At 55.0% G+C, this 21,578-nt stretch overlaps 2 protein-coding genes across 2 annotated transcripts in view; one reads left to right on the top strand and one right to left on the bottom strand.

The window, feature by feature from the left end:
- POU2F2 (POU class 2 homeobox 2) overlaps positions 1–15,427 on the bottom strand; it is a 68,083-nt gene extending 52,656 nt beyond the window's left edge. The window contains exon 1 of the mRNA XM_049787158.1: positions 15,325–15,427. Within this exon, the coding sequence (XP_049643115.1) occupies positions 15,325–15,361 (37 nt within the window). The 5' untranslated portion in view covers positions 15,362–15,427. The remainder of the gene's footprint in view (positions 1–15,324) is intronic.
- Positions 1–21,578, top strand: part of CIC (capicua transcriptional repressor) — a 356,202-nt gene that overhangs the window by 218,546 nt on the left and 116,078 nt on the right. The gene's annotated exons all lie outside the window — the stretch shown is intronic.

Consider the following 21,578-nt stretch of genomic DNA (forward strand, 5'->3'; position numbering starts at 1 on the left):
GGTAAACGCAGCGAAGCTAATACATTCAGGCCACCAACCCGGTCCAGCCGAGAACCTGAAGAAAGAGTAAACGGGTCAGTGTGTGAGGCTGTGAGTGTCCCACACTGCCCGCCACACCCTCCCAAATCATAGTACTGGGACTTGGGGCCCCAAAAAATGGGCTCCCAGTGCTACTCTGGAGGAAATCAGGCTGGAAGGGCGGAAACGGACGCCAGCTCCCCTCTGATAATCTGAGCAGAGATGCTCAGGAGCACTTTAATGAGGGATGTCAAGAGCATGTGGGGGGTGTTGTTTAAAATAATTAATTATGGTGCTGGAACAGGGGGCAGCATGGGCTAAGGACAGTGGGGAGGGACTATGGCAGGCAGTTTTGCTGGCACACTCTTGGCTCACGCATTTGGTTTCTTGGGAGCAACGGGGTTTCTCCCAGCTGGGTTCTTGACACTACACGAAGTGCCACGTTCTCCACCCTGTCTGTTGGGGCTGTCAGACAGGTCGGGTGACCTGCTCAAGGAGGTCACCTGGACAGGGCCTGTACAGTACTAGGGACTGTGGGATGTGGACAGGGAACACACAGGCCATTACTGACAGACAAGTCAAATTTTTATTTGTTTGGGGCCACATTCAGGGTGCTCAGGGGTTGTTCCCAGCTCTTCTGGAGCAGGTGGGAGGGTTTGCTCCCACAGAGATGGGACTGTGGGCTTCCCTCAGGCCAGCTATATGCTTCTGTCCAACAAACCAACTTCAGTCAGGCAGAGAGCTGGGGGGGGAGAACGACATGCCTCTGCTGGCCCTGGTAAAGGTTCAAGGAGAGAGGCTCAAGGGGACAGCAGGAGGGGCCAAGGAGAGGGACTGAGCACAGCCACTATGGAGCTTGGGGGGGCTTGGGGACAAAAGCTTCCCCCTGTCTGTGTAAATGAGCACAAACTGTGCAAAAGTGAAGACGACAAACAGATCTAGAGAAGACCTAGGCCCCCAGAAAGGGTATGTGGGTGTAATGAGACATTCTTGGGGAGTTGGATTGAGATTTGGTTACACCACAGTTCCCAAAGGAAAAGGGATATCCCATATCCCCTATCCAGGAGGACAGGAAAAGATGGTTCATTAACAATTCTCTGCAATAAGTAATCCACACAGATATGGAGGATATAGCAGGCAAGAAAACCCCCAGGACCAGGCCCTGCATGCCCTTTTTCCAGAGAGAGATACAGGGCTGTGGAACTGGGAAGGACTTCCTGGAGACACTGAGCTTGTGAAGAGTCTGAAATCTGCCCAGCCCACCCTGAGCAGCTCTGGAAGTGGTATTCTGGGTAGAGTGAGCCCGATTCTGCTCACCCCTCACCCCTGAGTGTCCTTCCAAGAGGGGAGGCCAGTGGAAGAGAAATAAACTGGCCAGGAGCATGAAAAAATATGGAGTCGCAGGCACGGTGGGGAGACTGAGGCTCAGGCATCCATGGACATGGGATTAGTGGAGCAGCGGGGATGAGAGAGGAAGAGATGGAGAGGGGACAAGGGGCAAGAGGATGTTAGCTAGATGAATGAACGGGCAGAGAGGGAGAGGTGGGAAACAGGAGGAAAAAACCAAAGGGCACTAAAGAGGGAAAGTAGTGAAAGAACCCCAGAGCCTGCCCAGCTCCCCCAATCTGCTCTCCCCTACCTGGGGCTGAAAGGGGATCAAGCCCCCATCCCTGGGGGCGGGGGAGTGCTGCCCCCACCCCGCCCCACCCCGGAGCTAATCAGAGGCTGTCATCTCCACCATGAGGTCTTGGTTAAGGAGATTTAGGGCTGGGATCAATAGGAAATTTAAAAATCGATGCAGCGCGCAGGGCAAAATCGATGGCGTTTAATCGCCTTGCCGATTCCCAGTCAAAACAATTAGCCGCGCTGAGTGTTGAACACGGTGGCGACACGGCATTAACCGTCAATATTGGTGTAAGTGATGGTGGGGCGGGCAGGGAATCCCCGGGCCTCTGGGGGTCCCCCGCCCTCAGATAGTGCCTTCAGGCAGGGGTTTCCCCAAGGCAGAATCCTATGTCATCAGGGGTGGGGGTATGCCGCTGAACCTGCCTCCCCCAGCTCCCAGCCTCTACCTCCCCAACTGGCATGCCCACAATCATGCCACTGCTCTGGCCCAGCTGCCCCCAAGTCTGTTCCTTGACTCACCTCCCAAGCCTACACCCTGACAGCAGGAGAGCCAGAGCTTTAGCCCCAGCAGAGCCTGGACCCTGATAGGTTGGCATGAGGGTATGAGTTACAAAACCAGTTTTGCAGATGGGAGAAAGTCTGGGAGGTAGAGGGAAGTGATTGGCCCCAAATTTGGGATTATAGTCCCCTCACAGAAAGTGAAGGAGCTGGGACTTGGACCCTAATATCTCTGACACCCAGAGTCTATGTCCCTGGCAGCTATACCCCAAGAAAGGGAAAATTCTCCTTCTCCATTAGCCTGTCTGCTGCTACATCCCTGTCTGGCTGAGGTTTGGGGAATTAACTGGGGTCTGGTTTCTCTCGGGGCAAGGGGTCCTCACCACTCAGTACAGGCTATAGTACCAAGCTGGAATTCAGAACAGGGCCATGGGGGCTGGAGTGATAGCACAGCAGTAGGACTTTGCCTTGCACGCGGCTGACCTGAGATGGATCCAGGTTCGATTCCTGGCATCTCATATGGTACCTTAAACCTGCCAGGAGAGACTTCTGAGCATAGAGCCAGGAGTAACCCCTTGAGCACTGCCAAGTGTGACCCCAAAACCAAACAACAATAAAAAAAATAGAATAGGGTCATGTGCCATACCCTCCAAGATCTCCTCGGGTGGACTGACATCCGAAACACCATTCCCCACAAAAAAATGTGCCTATTGAGCTCAGTAGGGCAGTAGCCTAGTGTGCCCAGTGGGGAGTCTGCAAGGTGAGGACTGCACTGTCTACAGGAGGAAATGAAGGCTTCTGAGAGGCAAAGCACTTGCCCAAGGTCACAGTCCAAAGGGACAGTTCTTCATACTCTTCTCTAAGGGGTCACAGAGCAAAGATCTCATGCCTGCAAGCAAGAGCAAGTAGGGAGGAAGGACGTATAGGAAGTAGGGTCTGAACATAGGACCAAGAGGGGTCCCCAAGACCAGGAGTTAGGGGAGTGGAGTGATGAACCATGGAGGGCAGAAGTGCTGCTGGAGGCCTAGGCTCTGAATTGGCTGGGTTCGAGAGGGGGAGGCCAAGGTGACCCTTACCCTCACCTGCCGGAGAGATCTCTATTGCAGGGTTTTGTGAAGGCACAGGCTGATGCCTTCCCCTTTCACCTGCTCTCCTCCTCCCCAGCTTGAATGAGCAAGGCGGGGGCATGGGAGGGGAGGAGGCCACAAGATGAGTCAGGGATTGATCTGACAAGGTCCTAATCAAATGCTCAATATCGCTGACCTGACCACTTAACCTATTGATAAGCTGGCAAGGATGGAGCTGCAGGAGAGGGCCAGAGAGTCGGGGGGTGGGGGGAAGCAGCCAGCTCTTCGGCTTGCACAAGCCTGGTAGGGGGTGGTCTCCTTGAGGCCCCCCCACCTCTGTGCAGACAGGTCACATACCTTCTATTTGGAGTTACTACCCAAGACCCCCTCCCTCCCCTGGGCACTGTAGCTGTTTGAAGGGAGACAGGGACTAGCTTTTCAAAACTGCGAGGACTGCTCCTCGAAGCCTCAGCATCCCCATCATCTGTAACTGTGGAGATTAGAAAGGGGAACACGGAAACATTCTGGATTTCCTTTGGGGACTGATGCTGTCAAGTGACAGTAGTTGGTCCATACTTGGGAGTCCTGAAACACAACCACTGACTCAAGAGCAGGCTTGTCTGTGGACACATCACAGCCCATGCATGGATCCTTCCCCCTGGGGACCCTGATTCAGGGGATGAATGCTGAAGTCCTGCACCCCAGCTTTCTGAGTTGTCTCCCCAATCCATGTCTCCATGTCCATGAGTCTCCTTGGGCCTCCAAAGAAAGGCATTCAGGGCACAGGTCATCGCTCCCAGCATGGCCCCTAAGCACCACTAGGTGAAGCTCAAAAAAACAAAACAAGGGCCCAGGGAGATAGCACAGCAGCGTTTGCCTTGCAAGCAGCCGATCCAGGACCAAAGGTGGTTGGTTCGAGTCCTGGTGTCCCATATGGTCCCCAGTGCCTGCCAGGAGCTATTTCTGAGCAGACAGCCAGCAGTAACCCCTGAGCACCGCCGGGTGTGGCCCCCCCAAAAAAAAACCAAAAAAACAAACAAGGGGCTGGTGAGGTGGCACGAGAGGTAAGGTGTCTGCCTTGCAAGCGCTAGCCAAGGAAGGACCTCAGTTCCATCCTCTGGCGTCCCATATGGTCCCCCCAAGCCAGGGGCAATTTCTGAGCGCTTAGCCAGGAGTAACCCCTAAGCATCAAACGGGGGTAGCCCAAAAATTCAAAAAAATTTTCAAAAAAAACCAAAACAAAATAGAATAAAGTGGTTCCCCCCCCCCTTTTTTTTTTTTTTTGGTTTTTGGGTCACACCCAGCAGCGCTCAGGGGACCATATGGGATGCTGGGATTTGAACCAATGATCTTCTGCATGAAAAGCAAACGCCTTACCTTACCTCCATGCTATCTCTCCAGACCCCCCCCTTTTTTTTTTTTTTTTGCTTTTGGCATTTAACTAGATGATCGTGGTGGGTGGGTTTCCCTCTTGAGTCACTGAATCTCTGTGTCTTCTCTTCTTCTTATCATGAAAGTGTCCTCTCAGCTCTCATTCACTTGTAAGATACCGGACAAGGGTCCTGCTCAGGCATGGGGTGCTCAGTGAGGGCTCCTGTTCCCTCCCTCCCTCCCCTGCCAGGCTGTTCTGTTCCTTTTTTTTTTTTTTTTTTTTTTTTTTTTGGTTTTTGGGCCACACGCGGCGGTGCTCAGGGGTTACTCCTGGCTGTCTGCTCAGAAATAGCTCCTGGCAGGCACAGGGGACCATATGGGACACTGGGATTTGAACCAACCACCTTTGGTCCTGGATCGGCTGCTTGCAAGGCAAACGCCGCTGTGCTATCTCTCCAGGCCCATGTTCTGTTCCTTGTGCCCAGCCTCAGTGCCTGTGATCGGCCTCTGACAGAGTGGGCTGAACACTTCACTCCCCCATACTGTAACTCTGAGAAGAGCCCAGTGGGAGTACGTGGCAGAGGAACTTCCATGGAGATAGAAGCTGGAGCCTGGGTTGAGTCCCAGGACTGCTCCCTGCTGGAGAGGAAGACTCCCCCAAAGACTAGTAAGAGCACCCGGAGGACACCACACTGGGACTGGGAGAGACTAAAAGTGGGGTGGGGTGCAGGTCTAGCATGTAGAGATCTGGGGTTGCAATTCTGGCACAGCAATCAAGGTGGCCCAGAACTGCTAGGCACAAGTGTGGGAATGGCCCCAGGACTCTATTCATAGACCCTCAGAAAAGAAAACAACAACTGAGGAGTCACCTGCTTGCTCTGTGACCCTGGTCAGGCTGCTGTACCACTCTGAGGCCCCCTTTGCTCAAACATAAGAGAGGAGAATCAGAACATCCTTCATGGGTTCTTTCTAGAAGCATCAGCGTACTGGGCCAGGATGGCTGAGAGGGAAGGAGCTTGAGGAAAGGGCCCCAGTGCTTGTATGAGTAGCATGTGAAGGGGCTTTGGAAAGGCAGAAGGGGAAGGGAGAAGCTGGTTCTGGAGCTGTCCAGAGAGGAGCACATCAGACACTGGATAATAAGGTCCTCCTCCTCCTCTGGCTCCTCCCACCTCTGTCTTCTTCCCTCCTCCTCCCTTCCCTCCTCTTCCTTCCTTTCTTCATTCCTCTTTCCTCCCTCCTTTTTTCCTCCCTTCTCTTCCTTCTCCCTTCTCTCCTTCTTCCTCCCTCCCTCCCTCCCTCCCTCCCTCCCTCCCTCCCTCCCTCCCTCCCTCCTTCCTTCCTTCCTTCCTTCCTTCCTTCCTTCCTTCCTTCCTTCCTTCCTTCCTTCCTTCCTTCCTTCCTTCCTTCCTTCCTTCTTCTGCAGTCCACATAGAAAGGGCAGAAGTTCCCCCAGATTCAAAAGGTGAACTAGGGCTGACTACGCTGGCCTCTCATCTGGGAAAGTTGCTAGCTCAGTGGTCTCCATATTGTCTCTGTGCTCTAGCAAGCTTCATGCCAAAAGGCTGACCATCTCTCTCTCTCTCATGTGTTTGTTTGTTTGTTTGTTTGTTTGTTTTTGGGCCATATCTAGTGACACTCAGGGGTTATTCCTGGCTATGCACTCAGAAATTGCTCCTGGCTAGGGGGACCATATGGAATGCCAGGGTTCGAACCAGGTCTGTCTTGGACCTGCCGCATGCAAGGCAAATAAATGTCCTACTGCTGTGCTATCGCTCTGGCCCCTTGTTTGTTTGTTTTGAAGTCACACCTGTCAGTGCTCAGGGCTTACTTATGGCTCTGAGCACAGAGATCACTCCTGGTGGGCTCAGGGACCATATGAGTGCAAGGGATACAACCTGGTCAGCTGTGTGCAAGGCAAGGGCCCTCCCAGCTGTACTATGGTGTGGTTCAATGGGACTGACCATCTATGGAGCTCTTGGCCACACCCCAGTGCCATACCGCTGGTGCCACATGTGAGGGGGAGAGTGTCTCTCCTTAATTTTTTGTCTGGTTGATTTTTTGATTTGGGGATCACAACCTGGCTATGCTCAGGGCTTACTCTTGGTTTTCTGCTCAGGGGTCATGCCTGGCTTTGCTTGGGGAACCATAGGTGATGTCAGAGATGGCCCCATGAAAGGCAAAAGCCTGTCCCACTGTCCTATTTCTCCAACCCACCTCCACATGGTTTAGCAAAAGTGTTTTAACTCCCAAACACCAGGCCCAATGCTGAGCACCAGACTTCAAAGAAATGATATGATTTGCCTACGACCGCATGGAAATGATTTGAGGCCACACTAAAGTCTGGAGTGTCCTTTTAGATCAGGCCCACAGGTGTGTGTTGGGGTGGGAGATAGGGGAAGGGAAGTGAGATGGGGATATTTGGGGGCAGTGATAAGGGGATGGGAAGAGTATTGAGGGGTTCCACGCAGGCTGGAATCGGAAAAAACCTGGTAGCAAAAGCCTCTCCCACTGTGAGGATTGGGGGACAACTCAGCTCTGCTCAGTCACACACCTCCTGAGCAACACCAAGTGGCCCTCAGCATTATCAGGCTTGAGGAACACTGGACTCAATGTTGCCTGGAATAACCCTGAGAACCCCTAAGTATGGAATAAGAGACCCACCCCCAAAACAATACCAAGAAGGTGTTGGAAGCTTTCCCTGGCAGCTTTGTGGAGCTCATTCTGGGGGCAACCTCTCAGCCTGTGATGAGCCTCATGCCTCCCAGGTCCCTGGTAAAGGTCAGGCCTGGCCCCAGGAAGCCTCAGAAAAAGGTAGAATATTAGTGGTCACAGATAAACCTTGATGCCTGTATGCATCTCAAAAATCTCCTCAGGGGGCCCGGAGAGATAGCATGGAGGTAAAGCATTTGCCTTGCATGCAAAAGGACGGTGGTTCAAATCCCGGCATCCCATATGGTCCCCCAAGCCTGCCAGGAACAATTCCTGAGTGTAGAGCCAGGAGTAACCCCTGAGTGCTGCTGAGTGTGATCCAAAAAACAAAACAAAACAAAAAAAATCTCCCCAGAAGCAAGAGTTGTGGGGACTAGGGAAGGCAGTTGGTGAAGGCTTCCAGAAGGCTCCTCCCTCTGGGTCTCCCCATCTTTCTCCATTCCAGACTCCCAGGGAACCTTCACTTATGCCCCTGCTCATTCTTGAGGGTCCTTTCTCAAAGTCTTTCCATCTCACAATGCCTCCTGCTTCTTGCCTGGTCTCAGCGTCCCCTCCTGGTCCAGTATCACCCTGTATCTCGTTTACCTGGAAACCCCCTGACCTTCTGTCCTCCTCTTTTCCTCCTGGGCCTCTACCTATAGAGGCATCCAGAATGAGTTGAAGTTTGCTATGGGGTGAGGACCCCTGCTCTGCATCATTTACGCCTTGCTGCCCCCCCCCCCCACCAAGTTGCGGAACGGAGGCACAGAGCGCTCAGTGTGAATGTCCCTTGCCTGACTGCATCTCTGTTCCTTTCCTTCAGGACAGAGTCACTGTTTCTTAGGACCTAGACAGGAAGAGCCTTCAGTTCCCACCTGAGCTCCTAGGGTGCCCAGCGAGGCCTGCCCCTGAAATCATTGCTTCTTGCTCTTCTAATGGGGCTGAGCACATGTAGGGCTCAGCCTGGCATGGTGCCTTTGGCCCACCAGCACTTCCAAACTCAGCATCTTCTCATTTCTATGCCATCTGAGAGGGAGGGTGCAGCTGTAATGGGGGAGGGTATACCCTGAGACCTCTGGTACATGCAGAGCTTCCCCGTGGGCACGTGGGCTAGGGCATCACTGTGTTATAGAATCTGTGTCTGCAGCTTTGCCCCTGGGGTGTTCGGTCCCTTGGGCCTGTTGCTCTGGGCTTCCGTGCATATGCTGGCTCCAGGATATTTGCTCATCTTGTTTCCTAGAGTCCAGAGTCCACCCCAGGTGTCCTGTGGACTGAAAGTCTGTGTTTGGGTCCACAGGTAGGGTTAATGTCTGTGTCTTTGGGAGGGTGTGTGTGTGTGTGTGTGTTGTGTGTGTGTGTGTGTGTGTTTTAGGACCAAGACAATAAGCATGTACATATCATTCTATTTCAAAATTTGTCAATGCAGGGACCAGAGTTAGGGTGCTTGCTTTGCATGCAGCAGTCCTGAGTTTGATTCCCTAATATCACATGTGGTTCCGAGTACCTACTAAGAGTAAGCCCTGATCACTGCAAAAAAATTTGTGAGTGCATCTACTCAAGACTTTGGTCTCTGGAGTTGGAGTGTGTGTGTGTGTGTGTGTGTGTGTGTAAGAGAGAGAGAGAGAGAGAGAGAGAGAGAGAGAGAGAGAGAGAGAGAGAGAGAGAGAGAGAGAGAGAGAGAGAGAGAGAGAGAGAGAGAGAGAGAGAGAGAGAGAGAGAGAGAAGGAGAGAGGGAGAGATTGTGTGTGACATGGACATGAGGATACCTGTGTCTCTCCTGTCCTGGCTGCAGCCCCCTCCCTGACCAGACGACCACCTCTTCTCTGTCTCACACACTCACACATCATGCTACCGTGTGCTGTGTAGATGGGGAGGGCCCAAGGTGTCAGCGAGCTCAGGGTCACTAGGTTAATTTCTCCGCAGCCAGGCAGGCTGGGCCCTGAGGGGAGTGGGGGGGAGGGGCTGGTCCCCACAGTCCCTCTGATAAATATGTATTTGGGGCTGCTGTGCTCAAAGGTCATGGGGGGGAGAAGGAGGAGGAGGGCGGCTGGGTCTCAGTCAAGCTCAGCCTGGACTGTGCGCCCCCAACCCCCCTTGACCAGGAAGAGATATTCTAGCTATTCCATCATCTGAGCCTGTGACTCCCCAGACACCCCATACACGCACCCCAATGGTTACACAAAGACTCCCATAGAATGCAAACAGAGTGGGGAGCTGGGATCACAGACACCCCTTTTCCTTCATCCAACCTTCACTCCCACACCAAAAAAGAAATCCCAGCACTTGGGACCCAAGCGCCTCATCCCCTACCTCACAGCCTACACTTGAGAGGTATACAAAGGTAAGGGGGGGGTCCAAGGAGAAAAGGCCCAGCCCCATGCAAGCACACAACACACCCACACACAAAGGCCCGCACGTGGAGGCCTCTCAAGAACCCCAAAGCCATCAAGTCCTACACCGGAAGCGCACACTGGCCATTGCAGAGAAATGTGTGTGTTCACGCGCACACTCTTGCACATACAAAGACCGAGGGTGCATGCCCAGGCCAAAGACGGGCAGGGCAAGGCCAAAGACAGTGCCTGCGGCCACACCGCCAGCTCGGGGCCCTTCCCCGTGGGGGCCAGCATGGCCGCCTGGTCTCCGGCCAGGCCCTGGGCAGCTCCAGCCCCGCGCGCCATCATTGGTCTGGCCCCAAGTCACATCCATTGTGCAGCTTCCCCTCCTCACTGACCAGCCATCTCGGCCACCGGCGGCCTCGGCCATTAGCCGCCTCCCGCCTCTGGCCTGTGTTTGCTGAATCTCCCTTACCTGGCACAGCCGTCCAGACCACAGGAGCCCTTTCAGGGTTTGCCTGGCCCTTTCCTCAAGGGAGTCTGATGGCCCCTGTGGTGGGACCCGCAGCCCCTGCCTCAGGGCCACCCCCCCCTCGGCACACGGCTCATGCTGTCATTCTTCAATGACCGCCGGCCTGGCAGGTTCTGGTGGATCGGGAGGTGGCGTGTGAGTGTGCGTGCGTGTGTGAGTCTGCCTGTCGGCATGTGTGGACAGCGGGATGGCTCCAGGCATGCTCTCAGCCAAAAGGAGTGTCCGTGTGCCTGTCCGTGTGCATGTGCGTGTGTCCATGTGAGTGTGGACATGTGTGTGTGTGTGTGTGTGTGTATGAATTCAGAGTCAGGGTGTCAGCACCTGTGCTTCAAGTTCATGTCCAAGTGTGTGGTTGCGTACACAGGGAATCGGGGTGTCAGGGGCTGCATTTCATGTGTGTGCACCTGTGTGTGCCTTCCTGCAGGAGGGACTCAATGCAGAGGGCCGAGCTTGGTGTGGGGGGCCCTGGGGTCGGTGGGGGGAGTGGGGCAGCATGCAGAGCTGCCCCAGGAGTGGCTGCTATGCGGGAGCAAGCCAAGTGCGTCTGCAGACCCTTTGCCTGTATTTGTGAAAGTGACAGATGCTGCCTGGCCGGCCTCGCTGCGGCGGATTAAGTCCAAGAGCACCACATGAGTCCGAGCGCTGGTGGGGGAGGGTCCCTGGTCATTCGCACACACGCTTGCGTGGGGGAGGGTTTCCCACTGCAGGTCTGTTGGGACAGGGTCGCAGGGACAAGGGCCCTGCTGGGAGGCTGTACCTAAACAGGTACAGGCAGGCACTCTCACTCCCTCACGAATCTGAGAGTCCAAGACAGGACATCGAGAAGCCTGCATGCAGATATGTGGTAACATGCGTGCTTTTGATCACACATAGGCACAGGACCACAGGTGCAATGCTCCCCATCCCCCAGGGTTGCTCTTGGGACACTGTCTTCCCGTTTCTCCTCTTCTCAAGGCTTGGGCATCCCTTCATATACCCAAGTTCTTGAGACCCCCCAGATCCCTTTGTGTGACCCCCAGGCTCTCATAATCCAGACTCCCATGTTAGGCTGGGATGGCACCATGCACGAACAAATGCCTTAGGACTTCTCTGACCACAGTGGCACTGCTACCATTCCCTGGCTAGCCCTGGGAGCTGCTTCCAGTGACCCCCATGGCCCTCCACCCCCGACCTGATGAGTGCGGAGCTGAGGGGGAGAGGCATGTCCACATCCCCACGTGTCCATCTTACAGTGGGGGAATTCCCAGGCAGTAATGGGGGGCCATACATGCTCTATACCTGTCTATGCACAGGCCGCAGCCACCGCAGCCACCATAGCCAAGGTGAGCTGGCACCCTGGTCCTTTGGCAGAGAAACCCAGGCCCTCAGATCCTGGTTGAGCCAACCACTTCCCTCCCCAGACATTTATCCACCTGTCAGGGTGGGAGATGGGTCTTTGGATGGACATGGTAAGGTGGGGGGGAGAAAGGTGGGCGCTAGAGAAAGAGGGGAGGCCAGACCTCACTGCCAACCCGCCTGCTTGCCTACAACTGTGAGGACAGGCTGTGGGCCTCAGACCCCACAGGGGAGGGGGCAGCCCTGATGCTTTGGTGGGAGCCAGGTCACGTGACAGGCAGGGGGCCTGGTCATCCTCGTTATTAGATCAGGAGGGGCTGGCCCAGGGGGGAAATGACAGGTGATATATACTTGGAGGAAAGAACTGAGACCCCACACACACCCGCTCTGCTCTGACGATTCCCTGGCTGGCTCCTTCCACCCTTTCAAGCCTGGAAAACAAAATCCTGGAAATCCAGCAGCAAGGGTCAGGCAGGACAACTGCTCCTGGCCACAATGTCCAAGCAGCCCCTGGCGTGGCCATCTGCCCCCCATATCCATTAGGCTTGGATGAGCCCAGCATGGTAGGGTGCTGCGATGCACCCCACCCCCACCCCGTGCCTGGCTGTCCCATCTGTGGGGGAAGGGCCCAGGCCCCTCTCTATAAGGGAAGAGTGTCTACACTAGTATGGAGGTGAGCTGGCACAACCACGAGAGAGAGATCCGCTAGAAATAAAATATGGCCAGTCAGGCCACCTTGGACTCTTACACGCTTACATGTGTGGCCATGTACCAGGCACATACACCATGTCCAAGTTCCTTCCTGATACCTATACCCTCCAAAATTGAGGGTAACCCGGGCCCCCGCCAGAAATGGGAATTGTGCCTCTGCTATGGGAACCCAGAGTTTTTTAGAAATCAGGGAACAGGTGCTGAATCGAAGGATGGGCACAGGAGAAGTTACCTATTCCCCTGACCAGCCTCCCTTCAGAATGGCATCCCAGCGCCCAGATACCAACCCAGGATGCTTTGTTACCATGGAAGAGTGGGAGAGAGTTTCTGTGGGCGACTTTGGATATGGGTATGGTTTTGTATTGTGTTTCGGTGAACAGTATCTAGGTGTCTGTACGCCCTCCTCTCTATCATGCTGCTCACCTCACACTCATTCTCTCTCGCCCTGGGTTGTTGAGACCCCTAATAATGCCAGCAACAATAGTGGTGGCTCTCTGCAGTAAGGCCACTTTCCCAGGTGACCTCAGGCAGCGCGGCCTGTCCTATGTGTGAACACAGCCTTCAGACCTGGGGCGAGTACACATATTCGAGCACTTACACACACACCGAATCTCTGCACTGGCCATGCTGCCCCAATGGATTCGCACCCCTGGTACCGTACCCCGGCCTACACACAAACATGCCAGCCCCACACAGCAGCGTCCCGCATCCTCTGAGCACACATGCATCCCAGGAACCATGACCATCAGGATGAGGGAAGGAGGAGCAGGAAAAACATACACGACTTTTGCACACGCAACATACACAATGGGGTCCCTCTGACCGGGTTTCCCGCCCCCACTGGGTTCCCCGCTTAGCTAAGGATGCCAGGCCCCGCACACAGTCAGCCGGCCCAGAACACCCCTTGCCACATGCGCATGCAGACCTGGTCAACACGCCCCACTGCCTGCCGCCATGGCTGAACTCCGGCCATGCCAGCCCCCCCCCTGCGCACTACTGCCTTCTCCCCTCACCCTAGGAGGGGGCGATTCACCTGCCAGAAGAGCCAGGGACTAAAAGCAACTGAGTTCAGTGGTTCACTGGGTTCGGGCTCCCCAACTTAACAGGCCCCAGGATTTGGGGGGAGAAAATGAAACAGGGAGTGGTCAGCAGGCCAGAGGCTTTTCTCTCAGGAGCTTTCCCTGAGACTCTAAGGAGCCGCTGAGGCCCCCCGCCCCAGTATTTCCCTATTTCTCCCATTGACACCCATTCCTCAAAGAGGGGCCCAGTCAGCTACCCTGGGACTTCTCTGAAAGATCAGAGGAAAGAAAAGGAGACCCTTAGCCTCCAGGACAGACCTAGGCTCAAAGCAGGGGGAGAAGAGGCATGGAAATGCATGGGGGTAGGGGTGTGGAATGGCGGGAAGGTGCTGTTGGGAACTTGGGGGGTTTCTCATCTTTCCTCCGAACCCCTCTCCCTGTCATGCCAATGCTACAAAGTGATGAATAAATGAAACTGAGGGAGGGGACTGCAGGACAGGGACAAGGAAGATGAGTGGCAGGGAGGAGAGGGAAAGAAAAGGAGAAAGGGGGAGGGAAAAGGGAGAAAATGGAAGGGAAGGTGGAAAGAAAAAAGATGGGGGAAGAAAAACTAGGGGAGGTGGGCCCTGGGGCAAAGAGGAAGAGATGGAGAAACTGGGAATTGAGAGAAAGAGAAGCAGGCCCAGGAGATGGAGGGACAGGAACGGAGGAAGGACAAGAGAGGAAGAAAAGAGGAGACAGTGGAGAGACAGGTGTAGGCAGCCAAAGGGGTTCCCCAAGTTACAGACTTTGCCCAGAATGCTGAGGGGTGCACACTGGCTCCCCAACACCACTCCTGGCCCTGAGTGCTGCTGCCTGCTCCTGCCCGAACTGCTGCGGCTTCTAGGTGCCCATCCGGGCTGCTCTTGCCTTCCCCCCCTTTCGGCAGCCCGGAGCACCCCGGTCCCTTCTCGGGCTCCTCGTTTCCACCCCTCCCCCATGCTCGCTCCAGAGCCCTCTTACCTCTCCCCCCAGCACCCTGCTTGCCTTGGAGCCTCACAGCAGCACCAGCCGCCGCCTTCTCCTCCTCCTCCTCCTCCTCCTCCTCACACTACACCGGCCCCCACACCCCCAGCCAAGGCGGGAAATAGGCACCGCCGCCAGCCCCGGCCCCCTCTTGCCTCATTTTCTCCCCGGCCAGTTCCTGCCCCAAACCCAGGGTCCAAACGGGGATCCCGCCCTGCCCAGCCCTAGAGCCTCTCCAGAGCCCCGAAGCCAGCGGATCGAGTGCCGCCCCCCTCGCCGTCTGTCCGCTGCTTTTTGTATCTAGTGGCCCCGCTCCGAGATATTTTATTTCCATCCCCCTTTTTTCCTTTCTTTCCCCACCTCCGTCCGCCCCCCAACCTGGGGTGGCTACGGCCGGTGCCCAGCGCGGGTCTTCTCCGCCAGCTCCGGCCAAGCCCGATTCTTTCTCTGCGCCCGATCGCCTCCCTCCTTTCTCTTCTCTGTCTCATCTCTCCGGCCTCAGTCGGCTGCGCTCTAAGCCCGCTGCTGTTCCCTCCACGCCTCGCCTTTTCCCATCCTTCTTGCCCCTTATCCCCCTTTTTTTCTCCCCCTTCACCTCCTCTTCGGACCCATTCCTTCCCATCCCCCTCGACCTCCACGCACATCTCTCCTTCGGTTCTCTTCCTGTCGTCGACAGCAAGCCATCCCCCCCCCCCCGCACACACACACAACACACCCCCACACACTCCCCAAATAATAAAAAATACCCAGCCAGGGGCAAAGCCCCGCTACCGGGCGCCCGGAGGGGAGGCGAGAGGGCCGGTGCCGCGGCTGCCGGAGCGCGGTGCGCAGCGCGCGGCGCCCGCCCGGCTCCCCGCCCGGAGAGCCCTCTGCAATAGGCCGAGCCGGCTGCATTAAGCTTCTTGCAATCAATAAAGCGCGGGTCAGATTATGCAAAGCGCAGATATTAATATGCAAAGTTTTAAAGATTTTTAAATGGAAGGGCGAGCGCGGCGCGGGCGGGCGGGCAGGGGCTGCGAGGGGAGAGGGAGGAAGGGAGGGCGGGCGGGCGGCGCGCAGGCGAGCTGGGGAGAGGAGGAGGCTGCCCGCCCGCCCGGCTGCGCCGCGCCGCCTTGCCTTACCGCTGCTCCCATCGGTAGGCGCCGCTGTCTTCGCCATGCGCGTCAGCGGCACGGCTCCGAGGGGATGGCCGAGGAGGAGCCGCCGCCGCCAACGCTGCCCCCGCTCCCGCTCCCGCTCCCGCGCCCGCTCGCTGCCTGCTGCTGGCGCTGCTCTGGCCGCTGCTCCTCGCCTGAGCTGCCGGCGCGAGCCCAGGCGCGCGCCATCCCCGGCTCCCACCTTGTCCCCATGGCAACCCCGGGCCCAAGGATGCTCAGAGAGAGAGCGCGAGCGAGGGAGCGCGGGGGGAGCGCGGGAGAGGGAGAGGGCGGGGAGGCAGGGGACACGGAGGCAGGGAGAGGCCTGAGAGCCACAGAGACGCGCAGAGACCGCGAGACACGCAGAGACCGAGAGACGCGCGGGAGCGGAGAGAGGCGCTCGCGAGGGAAGGGAGGAGGGGCAGGGAGCAGAGGCGGACACAGAGACGGGAAGAGCCCAGAGACATACAGAGACACAGAGACATGCGAGCTGTAGAGATTCTTGGAAAGATACAGCAGCAAAAGGGGACAGTGAGGAGCATAGGGGGATTCCGAGGCAGGGAGAGACCTCTCAGCCCTGAGGTACAGAGATAGAGACCAGGGAGATGGGAGAACACAGAGACAGGAAAAGACACACGGAGAGACAAAGAGATGGCCAGACCCAGAGATAGCCAGAGATATGCAAAATCTGGGCGCACAGGGTCAAAGTGAGGGGAGCAGCTGGGACAGTTCGGCCTCGAGGAACCACAGGCAGGGAGAGGCCCTGGGGCCTAGGGAGAAGGGGTGCCAGAGTCAGAGAGATGCCAGAGACATCCCGAGGCACACAGGACCCTGCAAGGCGAGTGGGTAGCAGAGTGGTCTCTGGAACCACAGAGACAGCAGAGACAAAGAGACAGGGAGAAGAGTTCTTGCGGGGAGAGAGAGATGAAGAGCCAGGAACAGCAACAAGGGACTGTGTGGACACAGAGAAGGACTGAGACCTCATGATGAGAGACAGGCAGAGATGGAGACACCAATATCAGAGACAGAGATAGGCAGAGATGGAAATAGCAAGTGACAGAGACAGAGAGAAATGGAAACACCGAGACAGAGATAGGCAGAGATGGATATACCAAGGCTGGGACAGAGAGACTGAGACAGAGATGGAGACCCTGAATCAGAGACAGGCAGAGATGGAGACCCTGAGATAAGAGACAGAGATAAAAGCAGATGGAGACACTGAGATCAGAGATAGAGATGAGACACAAAATCAGAGACAGAGACAACCATGTGTAGTGAGGAGATAAAGAGGTCAGAGAGAGCCAGAGGGGTACAGAGACTGGGAGATGGATACGCAGAGACACACAGAGGTGAGAGACGGGCAGCACGCAAGACAAAGAAAGAGATTAAGGAGAACACCAGACAGATGGAATCCAAAACCGCAGGACACCAACAGAGATCAAAAAGATAGAGACTGAGACAGAGACAGACACAAAAGGATGGGCAAACAGAGACACAGAGACCGAGACAGGAAAAGACACAAAACGTGGAGATTGCAAGAGACACGCGAGACAGGATGGAGAAGCTTGAGCCAGGCCGGGAAACACTTAAAAAGACAGAGGGACAGAAGGACAGAGGATAAGGAGTCAGACAGATACAAGAGGGCTCCTGGGGGCAGAGACCCATTGGAGATGCAAGTCAGAGTCAGATACTGCAAGAAAGAGTGGGGGTGGGGTGGTGGTGGACAAGTAATGAAGGCAGAAGGAACAGTGGTGATGGGTCCCCTGTCCCAGCAAGGAACCAGGAGGGGACTGGAGAGAGGAGGACAGTGCCTATTCCGTAAGCACCACCGGGAAAGGGGGCCCAGAGGGGATGAAATCCTGGGCCAGGCAGGGAGTGAGGGAATGGCACGAGGCTCCCGCAGCCGCTGCCGCCCCCTGCCGGCAGGGTCTCAGAGGTGCGGGGAGGAGAATGGGGCTGCAAGTGGTACCCGGGCCGGGGCGGGGGCTGGCGGGAGGAGGGCGGCGGCAGAGGAAGGCCCGGGAGCGCGCGGCGCGGGCTCGGCTCGGCTTGGCTCGGCTCGGCTGCTGCAACCACCAATCGCTTTGTTACCCGCGCGGCCGGCCCGGCGGCCTGAGTGGGCACACGGGACCCTTGCGACGTGTGTGGGAGCGAGACACGAGAATCACTAACTGCCCACGTGTACAGGGCAGGCTCCCAGGGTCGATGCTGCCCGTACATGGTAGAAATAAATACGGGAAACACCTACCTATCTCCCTCGCGAGCGAACAAAATAAGTCCAAGAGCCCGGAGCGCACGGAGCGACCCCGCGACCCACAGCGCTGCGCACAGTGTCCCCGCGGGACCGCACCGCGCAGAGCACAACGAAATTCAAGGAACACTGCCCCGTGGGGGCGCAAAGCAGGGACGGGGGCTGATGCTGCGCGTGCGGGAGAGACTGAACCGCGACGACCCCTTCACGGAGCAGGCCCGACCCTACACTACACCGCACAGAGAAGGCTGGGAGGTTCGCTGGAAAGGGCGAAGGCCTAGCCGGAGATGTAGCCCCGCGAACCTAATGACCGTGTGCCTTAGATAGCCGCCTCCCAAAGCTGGTTCTGAAGACCACCCGAGAGAGTGCATACCAAATAGGACGCAAACCAATACAAAACCACCCACTCTATTTGCGTATAAAGGCACCCCACGGCTAGCAGGAGGTAATGCAAAAGGAGCGTGTGGAAACCACACAGGGGGTCACCCCACCCCGGGCCTGGAAGGAGCTGCAGGGCCCCCTTCCCTGCAGGAAGTACACTCAGCACACCCCTGGAGGGAGGCAATTCTGGAGTGGACAGTGCACGGGGTCCTGCTGTATCTCCCCATCACCTATGTGGTCCAAGTGTGTATGGAGTGGGGGGAGTACCCCTTAACCAAGTACAAATAGTGATGTATACAGCAAGTGCACACTACATTGCTGGCTTAGTTGTTTACTGGACAGTGAGAGGGATGCAGTGCTCATTCTAAAAGAGCGGGTCTCTCAGGCTGAGCAACTGTACAATGGGGATGTGCTTGCCTTCCATGCACTGACCCGGGTTTAATTCCCAGCATTCCATAGAGTTTCCTGAGCCCACCTTGAGAGCAGAGTCAGGAGTAACTCCAGAGCACAGCTGAGTGTGGCCCAAAAACCAAAGAGAGGGGGGTATCTCCTGGAGCCAGAAGATACTACAGGGGTGAGGGTGTTTGTTTAGTATATATTCCATCCTGGGTTTGATGCCCAGCACCACACGGTCCCCTGAGCCCTGCTGGTTGCAGCACTAGAGGCCCTGAGCCCCACTGGGTAGGCTGAGAAATTCCCAGCATCACAGAGCCCAAGTAGCTTCATGCCTCTAATCCCTGCATTGAACTACCAGCCCATATGAATAAGAATGGCTGGAAGGGTTCCTGAGCAATAGGCCTTCTGAGCACTTGAGTGATTACCAAAAAAAAAAAAAAGTTTTTTGTTTTTTTGTTTTTGGGCCACACCCTGCGGTACTCAGGGGTTACTCCTGGCTGTGTGCTCAGAAATAGCTCCTGGCAGGCACGGGGGACCATATGGGACACCGGGATTCGAACCAACCACCTTTGGTCCTGGATCGGCTGCTTGCAAGGCAAACGCCACTGTGCTATCTCTCTGGGCCCAAAGGTTTTTTTTTTATTATTATTTTAAAAAAGATTCAGGGTCGGGGCTGGAGCAGTAGGGCACTTGCCTTGCATACAGCTGACCCAGGACGGACCTGAGTTCAATCCCCGGCATCCCATATGGTCCCCCAAGCCAGGAGCGATTTTTGAGTGCATAGCCATGAGTAACCCCTGAGCGTCACCAGGTGTGGCCTAAACACCCCCCCAAATGATTCAGAGGCCGGTGAAAAATTTTGGTTTTAGTCTGGGGCCACACTTGACAGTGCTCAGGGGTTACATGACTCTGAGCTCAGGAATCACTCCTGGTGGTGCTCAGGGGACTGTATGAGATGCCAGAGATAAAACCCTGGTCAACCATGTGCAAGGTACGCTTCATACCCACTTATATTTATGGCTCCAGAAATGAAAATTTTAAAGGCCTTTCAAAACACAGTATCAAGGGCCGGAGAGATAGCATGGAGGTAAGGCGTTTGCCTTTCATGCAGAAGGTCATCGGTTCAAATCCCGGCGTCCCATATGGTCTCCCGTGCCTGCCAGGAGCAATTTCTGAGCATGGAGCCAGGAGTAACCCCTGAGCACTGCCGGGTGTGACCCAAAAACCAAAAAAAAAAAAAAAAAAAAAAAAAAACCACAGTATCAAAAAATTATTCTAGGGGCCAGAGAGATAGCACAGTGGTAGGGTGTTTACCTTGCACGCAGGAAGATTGGTGGTTTGAATCCCAGCATCCCATATGGTCCCCCAAGCCTGCCAGGAGCAATTACTGAGCACAGAGCCAGGAGTAACCCCTGAGTGCCGCTGCATGTGACCCAAAAACAAAAACAAACAAACAAACAAAACCAAATTATTCTAGGGTTAGATCAAGTGTACAGAGGGTATAGAGTTTGCCTTGCATGCAGCGACCTAGCTTTAATCTTCAGTATCCCATATGGTCCCCTGAAGTTGCCAGAACTGATTACTGAGTGCAGAGCCAAGGGTAACCCCTGGGTATTGAATATAAAAAACAGCCCAAAATTATTCTAAAGAGTTTGCGTACATATTCCTACAAGACATAAAAATGGCCAAGAAGCACAAGAAAATATGCTCAGCATATCCAGTTTGTGTCAATGAGAGGTGCATGCATATAAAGAGGCATCCTGGGGGCTGGAGAGATAGCATGGAGGTAGGGCATTTGCCTTGTGTGCAGAAGGATGGTGGTTCAAATCCCGGCATCTCTTATGGTCATATGGTACCCGAGCCTGTCAGGAGTGATTTCTTTTTTTCTTGTTTTGGTTTTTGGGTCACACCCGGCAGCGCTCAGGGGTTACTCCTGCTCTACACTCAGAACTCACCCCCAGGGCCCGGAGAGATAGCACAGTAGTGTTTGCCTTGCAAGCAGCCGATCCAGGACCAAAGGTGGTTGGTTAGAATCCCTGTGTCCCATATGCCCCCCCCTCCCCCGTGCCTGCCAGGAGCTATTTCTGAGCAGACAGCCAGGAGTAACCCCTGAGCAACGCTGGGTGTGGCCCAAAAAACAAAACAAAACAAAAAACAAGCAGAACTTGCCCCCAGCAGGCTCTGGGGACCATATGGGATGTCAGGATTCGAACCACAGTCCTTCTGCATACAAGGCAAACTACCGCTGTGCTATGTCTCTGGCCCCTAGGAGTGATTTCTGAGCATAGATCCAGGAGTAACCCCAGAGTGCTGCAGGGTGTGACCCAAAAGTAAATAAATAAATAAATAAATAAATAAATAAATAAATAAATAAATAAATAGGCATCCTTTCACACTCTCTAGGGTAGCACTGCCTGGGAGAGATCTCCCCCCCCCCAAAAAAAAAGAGAGCAGTTTCTAATTATTAAACCCTTTTGGTGATGCCCCAGTTGATCACTCTGCTGGTCCTGGGTGCCCATGGTCTCAAATGCCCTCAAGGGCCCACCCAACAGTCACAATCCCACTGGGAGAACATGAGTGCTCTCCTTGTTTCCCAAAGGGCCCTTTTAGGAAGTTCCAGATAGCCTGGCTGCCTTTAATGTGGTAAGTCTAACAAAGGGAGAGATGCACTTATGCACCAGGTCCTCACTGCATATGCCCCTTCCTTCCTTTTTATTTTTCTCTCCTCTCTTATTTTTGGACCACACCTGATGATGCTCAAGGGTCTGCACTCTGAAATCACTCTAGGCTCAGAGAACTATGTGGGAAGCATGAAATCAAGTCCAGGTCAACCACATTCAAGGCAAATGTTCTATCTACTGAACTATTGCTCCAGTCCCAACTTTCTTGCTTGCTTGTTTTAGGACCATATACAGCAGTGCTCAAGGTTTACTCCTAGCTCAGTGTTCAGAAATCATGCATATGTCTATATGCATGCATGTGTGTGTGCACGTACAATAAGGCTTGTTTCTTCCTTACAGCCCTGAAAATACAGAGAGTATAGGAAGGAGGGGAAGGAGAGAAGTGGAATTAGACGTGGAATAAAAGAAAAGGGATGTGTAGTTATTTTTTTTTGGGGGGGGGGTCACACCTGGCATTGCTCAGGGGTTACTGCTGGCTCTATGCTCAGAAATCGCTCCTGGCAGGCCCGGGGGACCAAATGGGATACGGG

Source organism: Suncus etruscus, chromosome 14, assembly GCF_024139225.1.
Source record: "Suncus etruscus isolate mSunEtr1 chromosome 14, mSunEtr1.pri.cur, whole genome shotgun sequence".
In the NCBI taxonomy this organism is placed as follows: domain Eukaryota; kingdom Metazoa; phylum Chordata; class Mammalia; order Eulipotyphla; family Soricidae; genus Suncus; species Suncus etruscus.